We start from the raw sequence: 13,254 nt of genomic DNA on the forward strand, positions 1-13,254 counted from the left end.
TACCCACCCAGATAGACCACACAATTCAAATAGACCACACGATACAGTAGCCTATATACCATTGCTAATGGATTGTAGGAAAATGGTATATTATATATACATTTGTTATTATGTAATGCCGCAACTACAGTGGAAATCAAAATTTTAGTGTTAGAAACTTATATTCGATTGTCTTTGTAGACGAAACGGATCCGAAGCGAATAGAGGAAGTAGCTGAAGAGGTGATGAAATTGAGTTTGCCAGTTTCATCTGGAGCGCTAAAGAACATGACCACAGAGATCAACCAACATGTGGCCAGACTGACCAGTGTGGATGATATTCTGACCCAGACGGCAGACAAGGCCCGCACTGCAGAAAGACTCCTGCAACAAGCACAGGCTACCAAGTGAGTAAACACACACACACACACACACACACACACTTTTGACATTAAACTTTCCAAATACACTTTTAAAACTCAATAGTTTATTTAATTTGCCCACTAATAATGTCCAACATTGGACATAAAGCAAGTTCTCAAACTTTTTGACACTCGAAGGCCTTTCTATTTAATCTGATATGTACCTCTGGTACTTCTGCAATAAAAATATTAATAATATTAAATTTACTTAAATGTAATGTCCTCTAAAGCAATTTGTCTATTTAGATAGCATTATACATACATGTACAGCAACATAACACACAATAACACATTTAGTAAAATAAAAACTAAATATAATGTCTATATTGGGGGGGGGGGGGGTGGATATGTACATCGTGGCCACAAATTAACAATTTGTTCCCAAAACTTACTTACATGTCACCAAGTTTTACTAAATAATTTTTCTCATTCCAAGTATATTGTGTGCATGATATAATATGTCATTCCCTCGTTTTACTCAATCATGGCCACATTGTAATAATTCTTTCCCTTGTTTTAGTTCAATCAAAATGGCCAGAATTTACTAATACAAGAACAAATTCTTAATTCATGGCCACGATATATATATATATATATATATATATATATATATATATATATATATATATATATATATACATATATATATATATATATATATATATATATATATATATATATATATATATATATATATATATATATATATATATATATATATATATATATATATATATATATATATATATATATATATATATGTATGTTGTACAATATATGTTTGTCCGCATGATGTGTGGGGCTCCGTAGCACCTCAATAATTTTAAGACTTACTGGAGCCCCTCTGTAAGTTTGCTGTGGCTGGCTAGAGGTCCCTGGTTGAAAACCACTGATATAAATGCTTAAATGGAGAATTGTTTTTGTTTTTTTTTTACAAAGAAAGAATATAAAAAAATAAAAACATTTTAAATGGTCAAAATGTCAGCTTTTTTGGCAAATAACACAATAACAAATATTATTCACAGGTAATATTTAGTGTGATTTTTCTTTGTTTTCTCATAGCATGTATCTCCTTTTTCACTTGCAATTACGCTTCATTGTCACTGTTGTCTAGTTGGTTAACAAGAATACTAATTTAGCAACTTTTTTTGTCGAAAAATTATTAGTTGTGGCGCCACAACTAAGGGACAGTCATAATTTTTGGAAAAAGAATATAAATGATTTTCACACAGTAATATTAAAATGGTTTATATTGCAATCTTTGTTTAGATTATCATAGTTTAATAATTTGGTCTGGTACAAGGCAAAAATATTTAAATCCCAGCATAAAAGGCATTTGAAAAGTAGAAGTAAGGTACGGTAAGGTAAATCTGTTTTAATGTGACTTTCAAAAACAAAGAAAAATATGTCATCTGTACTATAATAAAATCAGCCCATGCAATAAAAAAGGCTCTCTTTTGAAGAAATAACCATTAAACAGCTTCCTTTATTACATCACCGCGCGTGTGTGTGTGTGTGTGTGTGTGTGTGTGTGTGTGTGTGCATGACAGTGAGAGAGCTACAGCACTGAAACAGACTACTGATGAGGTGAAGGAAACTCTACAGGATACTGAGCGTGCTACAACTGCTGCTTTCGAAAAACTGAAAGAGGTCGAGAGTGACACGAACCAAACAAAAGAACAAATCACAGCTGTGAGTTTATACAGTATATCGTTTCGGTTACTAACGTAACCTCGGTTCCCTAAGATGAGGGAACGAGTATTGCGTTTTGCTAAAACGCTATGGGGGAATTCCTTTCCTCGAGATATTGAAGCAAATTTTTATCCAAAAATACCTTTTATACGCAGTGCAGCTGCACAACTCTCAGCAGGAAGCAGCTGCGTGCTGATTGGCTGTGCCGCTGCAACTGCAGCAACCTATAGCGAGACCTTGGGGCGGGACGGACCAATCAGGTCCTTCCAAACTCCCGCCACACGGGGCAACATAATTTGCATAGCCTAGGGTATATAAGACCCACTCTCGCAAGGTTAGTCAGGTTAATCGACTGAAGCGACTCCTGAGCAAGTGAGCAAGCACGGCAAGCAAAACGCAATACTCGTTCCCTCATCTTAGGGAACCGAGGTTACGTTAGTAACCGAAACGTTCCCTTACGAGAGTACTCTCGTATTGCGTTTTGCTAAAACGCTATGGGGGACCAATGCAAAACGCCGTGCTTGCTTAACGGCTCTAAAGCCGACGACACCAAACCCAGGCCAACCTAGGTGGGCCTGTAGTATGATATCAATAATTCAGAATGGGCCAGACCTGAGTCGGGCCCTCATGAGAATGAACACGATATTCGTGCAATAAGTATAGACCGGACCTAATCGGGTCAGGAATAAAGAGTGGCCAGACACTTCGGGCCGTAAGGAATATGCTTATGACTTATACAATATTAAACCCAGGCCGGACTTATCGAGCCTCAAGGGGTTAATCTGTTCATACAGCAAGAAGCCCAGCTTGTAAAGCCGGAACATCTAAATTATAGAATCTGATAAAAGTGGACGGGGAGGCCCAGCCTGCCGCCGCACAGATATCATTCAGAGAAATGCCAGTAGACCAAGCCCACGAAGAGGCCATGCCTCTAGTAGAATGGGCTTTAATGCCTAAAGGGCAGCCGATATCTTTAGACTCATAGGCCAGTGAGATAGCATCCACTATCCACCGTGACAGGGTCTGCTTTGTAACCGCGCACCCTCGGGTGCGTCCGCCAAAGCATACAAAGAGCTGTTCAGTTTGCCTGTAAACAGCGGAACGCTCTATGTATATTCTCAGCGCTCTGACAGGACAGAGCAAATTAGCATCTATTTCATCTGACTGTGATGAAAGTGCCGAAAGTGAAATAACCTGTGCTCTGAACGGAGTTGAAAGCACTTTAGGTACATATCCATGTCTTGGTTTGAGGACGACTTTGGAGTCGTTTGGCCCAAATTCCAGACACGAGGCGCTCACAGAGAGCGCGTGCAGATCACCCACTCGCTTAACTGATGCGATCGCTAGCAGAAAAGCGGTCTTTAGTGACAGGAGCTTTAAGCTCACAGAATGCAGAGGCTCAAATGCAGAGCTCTTCATGGCATCCAGGACCGTGGACAGGTCCCATATAGGGACTGAAGGGGGACGAGGTGGGTGAAGCCTTCTAGCCCCTTTAAGGAAGCGAACAATGAGATCGCTCTTTCCTAGTGACAGTCCGTTCACTTTAATGTGATACGCTGCTATAGCAGCCACATAAACTTTGAGCGTGGAGGGGGAACGACCCGCGTCCAGAAGCTCTTGTAAAAATGTAAGCACCTCTGACACTGCACAATCATGTGGGGTCAGACTTCGCGCTTTACACCAGTCTGAAAAGACTGACCATTTGCCTGAATAGAGCCGCCTAGTAGTGGGGGCTCTAGCTTCAGTAATAGTGTTCATTATGCTTTCAGAAAGGTTCTCATGTACCCGTTGATGGACCAAACATGAAGCGCCCATAGATCGGGACGGGGATGCCAGATCTGCCGTTCCGCCTGCATGAGAAGATCTCTCCTCAGCGGGATCGGCCACGGAGCTGCATCTGACATCTGACTCAGCAGTGAGAACCAAGGTTGATTTCTCCAAAGCGGGGCTATTAAAAGCACAGCGCATTTGCTCTCCCTGATCCTCTCTATGACCTGAGGTAACATTGAGATTGGGGGAAACGCATAAAGAGGAAGGTTGGGCCATTCGTGGGCCAACGCATCCTCGTGCTTGGAGAAATATATTCGGCATTGAGCATTGTCTTTTGAGGCGAAAAGATCCACTTTTGCCTCTCCAAACTTGCCCCAAATTATCTGAATTATATTTGGGTGAAGAGACCACTCTGCCGGGGACACTTTGCCCCTGGACAGCATGTCCGGACCCAAATTCAGAATGCCTGGCACGTGAGTCGCTCTCAGCGAGCTCAGATTGTGCTCTGCCCATATTAGGGCTTCTTCCGCCATTGAGTGCAGATCGATAGATCTCAGACCGCCTTGGCGATTTATATAGGCTACCACCGACCTGCTGTCCGTTCGGATCAGGACATGGTGGTATTTTATGTACGGAAGGAAAGCTCTTAGCGATATCGTGACCGCTTTCATCTCTAGACAGTTTATATGAAGGCTCTTCTCCGAGTCTGACCAGAGACCGGAGATCGGCCTGCCCTCGTGAAGGGCTCCCCAACCTAGGTTGGATGCATCTGTCGAGATAACTTTCCACTTCGTAACAGTGCCCAAACTCACGCCCGTCTTGTACCAGACGGAATTTTTCCAAGGAGCCAGAGCTAACACACAGCTGTGGTCTACCTTGATTTGCAATCGGCCCGAAAGCCATGCGTGAGCTGGAACGCGGCGATTCAGCCAGTGCTGTAGGGGGCGCATGCGCAACAGACCCAGTCTGAGAACTGGCGCCGCCGAGGCCATGAAACCCAACATCCTCTGAAAGTGTTTGAGAGGAATGTGTGCACCGGACCTGAGGGAAACCGCTCGGTTCCGAACAGAGAGCGCGCGCTGTGACGTCAGCCGCCCGCTCATCTGCATTGAGTCCAATACTGTTCCCAGAAACGAAACTTTCTGTGTGGGAGACAATAAACTCTTTGCCACATTGATTCTGAGTCCCAAGCATTGTAAATGGTTGAGAAGCCAAGATCTGTGGTTTAATAACTGTATCTCTGACTGAGCTATTATGAGCCAGTCGTCGAGATAGTTGAGAATTCTCATTCCCCGAAGCCTCAGCGGGGTTAGCGCCGCTTCCATGCACTTTGTAAACGTGCGAGGGGCTAGAGATAGACCAAAAGGTAGCACCTTGTATTGGTTTGCTTTCCCCTCGAAGGCGAATCTCAAGAATGGCCTGTGATGGGGGGCTATTTGTATGTGAAAATAGGCATCCTCTAGATCCACAGTGAAAAACCAATCTCCCGGGCGAATGTGCGCGAGGATTTGTTTCATTCTCAACATTCTGAACGGGCGCTTCATAAGGGCTTTGTTCAGATGTCTGAGATCTAGGATGGGTCTTAGACCACCGTCCTTTTTTGGTACAAGGAAGTAACGGCTGTAAAAGCCTGACTCGCTCTGTGAGGGGTGTACGGCTTCTACCGCTCCCTTTATTAACAGTTTTGATATCTCGGTTCGAAGCACGTGACTTTTGTCGCTTCTCACCGTTGTCTCTTCCACGGCGCGAAAGCGCGGTGGTCTGCGAGCAAACTGTAGCGAGTAACCTCGTTCTATTATGTTCAACACCCATTTCGAAATGCCGGGAATGGCCCGCCAGGCCTCGGCCTTCGAAGCCAGGGGCTGAATTAATCTGTGGGGCGAGTCGCTGAGTAACAGGGACTCGGTGGCCCGATAACCTTGCGCTAAGCTGGCGCTTATGAGGGAATTGTTTCCCGCCGCCTGAGTGCAGGGGGCCGGGGGACATAGAGGATTGGTGCTTGTGTACAGGCGAGCGCGCTTGAGTGCGGGCTCGTTGACTGTGAGAATAATGTTTCCAGCCACCTGAGTGCAGGGGGCTGGGGAACATGGGGGAGTGCTTGAGTGTAGGGGTACATGCTTTAATGCTGGCACACTGCCTACAGAGAAAAAGCTCTTTTTGTGACTCATATGGGTCGCCGTGAAAACGGCTTTTGTGTACAGGCGAGCACGCTTGCTTGCGGGCTCGTTGGCTGTGAATGTGGCGTTCCCAGCCGCCTTGAAGGGAGCTGGGGAACGTTTTGGAAGAGAGCGAGGCGGTGCACCGGCCGAAGCGGGCACTATCCGCCTTCTCTTCATACCTCTGGCTAGGACGGCTTCGGAGGCTCAGGTTTCGACACATTGCTGGGTCGTGGACCTCGACGCTCCGGCGGTCTGCTGCGGCTCGTAGAGCGGGAACGCTGACCGGGCTTGGAAGCCGCGTGAGGCTGGCGAGCTGAAGGCGGCGCCTTGGCGGGCTGGGCTGGTCCAGCCTTAGCTTGACGGCTAGCGGAGGAGCTGGAACGCTTGGGCAGGAAATGTCGCATTGCCTGCGAAGTTTTCTGTGCCTCAGTGAAGCGCTCTGTGAACCCAACCACGGCGGAACCAAACAATCCTGAAGGCGAAATGGGCGCGTCCAGGAAAGCGGTCTTGTCCGCGTCCTTCATCTCCGTTAAGTTAAGCCATAAATGGCGCTCCAACACCGTCAGGCTGGCCATGCATCTGCCGATCGCCTGAGCATTGGCCTTGGTGGCGCGCAGGGCCAAGTCAGTGGCGCCGCGCAGATCCTTCAGAGCCTCGTTATCAGGAACAGACTCGTCCAGGGAACGGAGGAGTTTGGCCTGGAAGACTTGAAGAACCGCCATGGAGTGTAGCGCTGACGCTGCCTGGCCGGCGGAGGCGAATGCTCGACCGGCGAGGCTGGACGTAGTGCGGCAGGCCTTGGAAGGGTGCACGGTCTTTGACTGCCATCCTCTGGCGGAGGGCGGGCAAAGGTGTGCAGCGACAGCCTCCTCGAGGGGAGGAAGGGCTTGATATCCTTTTTTCTGAGCGCCATCGACTACCGAGAGCGCTGGAGAAAAAGAGGATCTGGCGCGTGATGAAAATGGCGCCTTCCACGATTTTGTTAGCTCCTCGTGGACTTCTGGGAAGAAGGGAGCGGGTCTTTGAGCGGTAGGTTGACGGCGGTTCTCGAAATACCACTCATCCAGACGGCTTCTCGTGGGCTCCTCGGGCTGAGACCAGTCAATGCCGAGGTCGTCCACGGCCTTGGTGAGCAAGCGCATAAGCTCAGCGTCGACTGAGGTTATGACGCCGCTAGCCGTCCGCGTCGAAGTGGCGTGCTCCGAGGCGGCGTCCGACCACCCGCTCCCGGATGCAGCAAGGGAAAGGCTGTCATCCTCTTCCTCCTCCGGTCCGCCGAACGAAACAGCAGCAGCCGCCATGCGAGGGGAGCTGTGCTGCTCGTCGGCGAACAACACGGGCGATGGCGAGGCACGCGGGGACATGCCCGGCGTGTGCTCGTCAGAGCGCTCCGGTGGCCTCTGGTCGCGACGTTTTTTCTTCCGTGGCTCTAGAGGCTGGGAGCACGGGACGGGATCCGAGTCGAAGCTGGCGAGCCGAGCCCGAAGGGTCTCAGCGCCAGCTCGTCGCACTCAGGGCAGCCGCCCTGGTTGAGTGCAGCCTGCGTGTGGTCTCGTCCGAGACATGACACGCAGATGATGTGCCGATCCTCGTCCGCGATGAAACCTCTGCACGAGGCGCAGGAACGAGACATTTGTATCAACGTCTCGGCTCTTTTTGAATGTTTTAGAAAAACAGAAGGTATAAAGGATATGGTGCCGGATGGCGCAGCTGGAAGGCAGGCTGAAGGCGGAGAATCCGACGTCCTCAGGCTGCGTGTTCCGCTGGGTGCGTGTCGACGGCAGGCTTCGATCCGGAGCTCAACGATTGCAAGTCGCTGAAGAAGAATTAATCTGACTAACCTTGCGAGAGTGGGTCTTATATACCCTAGGCTATGCAAATTATGTTGCCCCTTGTGGCGGGAGTTTGGAAGGACCTGATTGGTCCGTCCCGCCCCAAGGTCTCGCTATAGGTTGCTGCAGTTGCAGCGGCACAGCCAATCAGCACGCAGCTGCTTCCTGCTGAGAGTTGTGCAGCTGCACTGCGTATAAAAGGTATTTTTGGATAAAAATTTGCTTCAATATCTCGAGGAAAGGAATTCCCCCATAGCGTTTTAGCAAAACGCAATACGAGAGTACTCTCGTAAGGGAACTTTTACACATTCTTGTGTGCCCTTGATACATTGTCTGTGTTTTTTTCTAATGTTATTGATTCGTATTTATTACATTTCTGTCTACAGGTACAATCAAAAACAGAAGCGACAGAGTTCAAGCTGAGTAGCAGCACAGGAAGATTTTTGGATCTTGAGAGAGAGGTCGACAGACTCCAACAGAAAACTCAAGAAACGTCCAGCAGTGCAGATCAAACTCAGAAACAAACTGACAACATCTCAGAGGAAATTGAGCACACTGAACGGGTAACTGCCTATTAAGTGTGATGTTCTGTTTACACATACGATGACTTGAATACTGTGTATGCCTCTTCTATATTGAACATGTTTTAAATTTTTTTTTTTTTTTTTGGGGGGGGGGGCATAAAGTAAAAAATGTAAGGTTGATACAATTGTCCTGATATTATAATGAAAACTAATTAATTTCTAGAAAATAAAGCTTTATCAGGTAGTTTGGCATAATATTCTATTTTATATATATATATACACCAATCAGGCATAACATTATGACCACCTTCCTAATATTGGTCCCCCTTTTGCTGCCAAAACAGCCCTGAGCCGTCAAGGCATGGACTCCACTAGACCCCTGAAGGTGTGCTGTGGTATCTGGCAGCAGATCCTTTAAATCCTGTAAGTTGAAAAGTGGGGCCTCCATGGATCTGACTTGTTTGTTCAGCACATCCCACAGATGCTCGATTGGATTGCGATCTGGGGAATTTCAAGGCCAATTCAATTCAATTCATTGTTGTGCTCCTCAAACCATTCCTGAACCATTTTTGCTTTGTGGCAGGGCGCATTACCCTGCATTATTCTGCAACATTGCTTAGGTAGGTGGTACGTGTCAAAGTAACATCCACACAGGACCCAAGGTTCCCAGAACATTGACCAAACCATCACACTGCCTCCGCCGGCTTGCCTTCTTCCCATAGTGCATCCTGGTGCCATGTATTCCCCAGGTAAGCGACGCACACGCACCCAACCATCCACGTGATGTAAAAGAAAACGTGATTCATCCGACCAGGCCACCTTCTTCCATCGCTCCGTGGTCCAGTTCTGATGCTCATGTGCCCACTTTTGGAGCTTTCGGCGGTGGACAGGGGTCAGCATGGGCACCCTGAGTGGTCTGCCTCTCAGGGGCGTATGCATAGCCAGTCCTGATCGGCCCCCATGTTCCATGTTAAAATATATTTCAGACTTTTCAAGGACCCTCTCTCCCCTTGGGGCCCTGGTAATCAGTACTGGTTTTACCCCCAGTCTGACGTCACTGCTGCCTCTATGCAGTCCCATACACAACAAACTGTGATGCACTATGTATTCTGACACCTTTCTATCAGAACCAGCATTAACTTGAGCAATTTGAGCTACAGTAGATCGTCTGTTTGATCGGACCACACGGGTCAGCCTTCGCTCCCTACATGCATCAATGAGCCTTGGCCGCCCATGACCCTGTTTCCGGTTCACCACTGTTCCTTCCTTGGACCACTTTTGATAGATACTGACCACTGCAGACCGGGAACGTCCCACAAGAGCTGCAATTTAGGAGATGCTCTGATCCAGTCATCTAGCCATCACAAATTGGTTCTTGTCAAATTCACTCAAATCCTTACACTTTCCTATTTTTCCTGCTTGTGCCACATCAACTTTGAGGACAACATTTTCACTTGCTGCCTAATATATCCCACCCACTAACTCGGTGTATGCACACACACACACACATACACACTCGTAATTTATATCCCGTAATTCGGAGAAAAAAAAGTCAGAATTGCGAGATAAAAAGTCGCAATTATCAAATGTTTTATTCTGTGGCGGAAACAAGCTTCCATACTTATACATCACCTAGACACTTTAAAATAAGCCTGCATGTGTATTTTTGTGTATTTTAGGAGATGGACTCACTCGTGCAACCTAAGTACCAACTGTTAAGCGGTCTGATAGATCAAAATGCAGCAGGTGTGATTGAGGGACGTCAGAAGGCCGAGCAACTACGTCAGGAAGCAAAAGATCTATTAATAGATGCCACCAACAAACTAAAGAGACTAAGAGGTAACAGTGCTCACAGACTCGAATATTATATTATAGATTTAACTATGAGTCCTGACTTTTCTTTCTCTTTATCTCTTCCAGAGCTGGAGAGATCATTGGTGATAAATCAGCACACCCTGGTGGAGAAAGCTCAGGAACTGAATGGGCTGGAGTTTGAGGCCGAAGCTGTACTGCGAGAACTCAGTCAGAGAGTCACCATTTACAGCACCTGCGCTTAACTACCAAGAACTAATAAAAGCTCAGACTATAATCAGTCGTCAACCATGTAAATGTATTTTTTATATTGTCAAAAATAAGTTACTAACTGCAAGAATGCAATTCATTTAAGAAATTACAGCTTTTACAAGATTACAATATTTTACGTAGACTACTCAATATATTTTAGCTTTTTCTGAACTATGAAACAAGTTCACCCAGTTTATTGTATAATATTAAAAATCCTGCAGTGTGCAATAAAAATACATCTATCTCAACAAACATTCGAAACAAGAGGAAGCCCCATCCATTGTGGAAAGCAAATCAGGTTGGACTGTCACATAATCTTCTGCCCATCTTCAACAGTCCAGGCATCATCTTTCATATTCTTTCACCATCATGCATTACGTTCGGGAACTTGCGTCCCCCGAAATCTTGAGATGTCGAGGAAAACATATACTGTAAGTTCAATTAATTAGATTTGACATATAATTTGGTAGCAAAACATAAAGTGTTGCGCATTTTATTGGTGCAAAGATAAGTGTGTATTTTACATTTGCAACTACTTTTTATCACTTAATTAGAAGCACCACAATTTTTTAATTGTCTTGTTAGTTACATAGTGACTACTAACCAAGTTTGTTTTAAAATGCTAATTATTGAAAATAAAAAAAGCTTTGTAAACACTCACATTTTTTGCAACACTATAAGTATGTCCCATCGGGTAATCAAAAGTTCTATACAAACTTGCAGTTTTCACGCCTACTTGAACACTACTTGAACCGAATACAGGAAATACGCCATGTAAGTAGACAAGTGGTCAAGTGCAAAGACCACAAGTGTGTATTTGGACAGGGAGGGCATTAGGGTATATTCGTACAACAACAATGTACTAAAAACATACGACAACTTTGTCCAAATGTCCCCCCGTTCACACAGATCCAAAAATAACTAAAAGGGCTGTATTATGCATGCCAGGCTAGTAGTTGGTGGTCACTTTGTCAAGAAACACCACGTGAACATGTAATCCTCAAGCGCATGATGTCACTGTTTTCACAAATTCACGTTTTTGGTGTTTACATGGAGACGGTAAAGGCATCGTTTTCAAAACCTCCCACTTCGAAACCCGTCTTCAAAAGTAAGCATTTTCAGGCTCCCAAAACGCTGTTGTTGTGTAAACCTGCCTAATATGCTGTTGGTCCTCCGTGTGCTGTCAAAACAGCACTGACCCACCAAGGCATGGACTCTACAAGACCCCTGAAGGTGTGCTGTGGTATCTGACACCAATGTTAGCAGCAGATCCATCAAGTCCTGTAGGTTGTGAGGTGGAACCGCTGTGGGATCAGACTTGTTGGTCCAGCACACAGATGCTCAATTGGATTGGATTTATAGGCCAGGGCAACACCCTGAACTCTTCATCATGTTCATCAAACCATTGAACAATGCATTATCCTGCTGAAAGAGGTCACGTCGGTCCACCAGGGGACACCGCTGTCATTAAGGGGTGTACCTGGTCTGCGACAATATTTAGGTAGGTAGCTATACTAATAAATGCGAATTGAATTGAGGTAGCGCGTGTCAATTTACGTTGACATGAATGGCCGGACCCAGGGTTTCAGGGCAGAGCATACTCCCTCCACTGGTTTGGCGGGGCCTACGCTGGCTTTTTGCGGGCACAGTGGGCTAGGGCCAGCCCACACCAAACCTAAAATGGCCCAGTGCGGGCTTGCCCAGGCGAGGCCCACAGCTTTGGGCCCACCGCGGTCTCTCTGTGAGCAGCCCACTCTAGCGTACTGCCCACATTAAGCCCATGGTGGCTCAGTGTGGGCCAGCCCGTTCGGGCCCAGAACAACTTTTGTACCTTTGGTCCCATGCAGGTTTTGTGTAGGCTGCCCAACTTGGTAAAAAAAAAAAAAGATTTTAATGTGAAAAGACCTGCACAGATGGAATAAAAGAAAAAAATATGTATATAATTTACATTGTGTCTAATGATCCCTTAAAAACTCATGAACAAATCTTACTTTAAAAAGCCTATTATTTTTTACTGGATATGATGTTTGTAATAGGGTCCAAAATTAAAAATCTGGCTGGCTCTTTTTTTTTTTTTTAATTCCCAACCTAGTTAATTTTGAATATTGCATATCATGAATAAAATCATAAGCTTTTAGTTTATTTGTGGAGCTAAAAATGTAAAGTGTGTAAAGTGGATCTTAAAATCATACAGTCATTGCTGGAGAGGGTTCAAATATGCAAAAGATGCTGGAAAACTGAAGAATATGCAGGACCTGGAGGATTTTTCTGAAGAACATTGGGCAGTTTAACTGCTCAGGACAAACAAGAGACTCATGAACAACCATCACAAAACACACACAAAGCCGTGGATCATCCAGGGAACGACACACAGCACTGAGAATCAATGGCTCATAAACTTTTTATCAGGGTTATTTTAATAAATTCAGCTTTTTTTTGTCTTGTGGACTACATGTAAACATTTTTTTATGTAAAATATCTTATTCAGGACAGTACTAAATAAAAAATAACATGCATTTTGTATGATCCCTCTTATTTAGTTAAAATTATTCCCATTTTCACAGATTCTGCAAGGAGTTCACACACTTTTTCATGCCACTATATAATAAAGTAACTTAAAGTAAGTAAGTAATGTTAGATATACAGTATTATAGTAATTAACTAGAAAGTAATAAAAGATAGATAATGGGGTTCCCTCACACGAGGATGTTCATTTTTGGGGGTCTGGGGATCTACAAGTTTGTAAAGCCCTGCTTTAGCACACCAAAACTGTTGTTGTTGTTGTTTATTTGTATAATTTTTATGTATATATA

At 45.3% G+C, this 13,254-nt stretch overlaps 2 protein-coding genes across 2 annotated transcripts in view; one reads left to right on the top strand and one right to left on the bottom strand.

The window, feature by feature from the left end:
• lamb1b (laminin, beta 1b) overlaps positions 1-12,358 on the top strand; it is a 38,392-nt gene extending 26,034 nt beyond the window's left edge. The window contains exons 29-33 of the mRNA XM_079817179.1: positions 181-385; positions 1,951-2,092; positions 8,240-8,416; positions 10,057-10,216; positions 10,298-12,358. Of these exons, the coding sequence (XP_079673305.1) occupies positions 181-385; positions 1,951-2,092; positions 8,240-8,416; positions 10,057-10,216; positions 10,298-10,434 (821 nt within the window). The 3' untranslated portion in view covers positions 10,435-12,358. The remainder of the gene's footprint in view (positions 1-180; positions 386-1,950; positions 2,093-8,239; positions 8,417-10,056; positions 10,217-10,297) is intronic.
• The window catches only part of taf3 (TAF3 RNA polymerase II, TATA box binding protein (TBP)-associated facto), a 996,662-nt gene that overhangs the window by 528,732 nt on the left and 454,676 nt on the right, over positions 1-13,254 (bottom strand). The gene's annotated exons all lie outside the window — the stretch shown is intronic.

Source organism: Gobio gobio (genome assembly GCF_949357685.1).
Source record: "Gobio gobio genome assembly, chromosome: 5".
In the NCBI taxonomy this organism is placed as follows: domain Eukaryota; kingdom Metazoa; phylum Chordata; class Actinopteri; order Cypriniformes; family Gobionidae; genus Gobio; species Gobio gobio.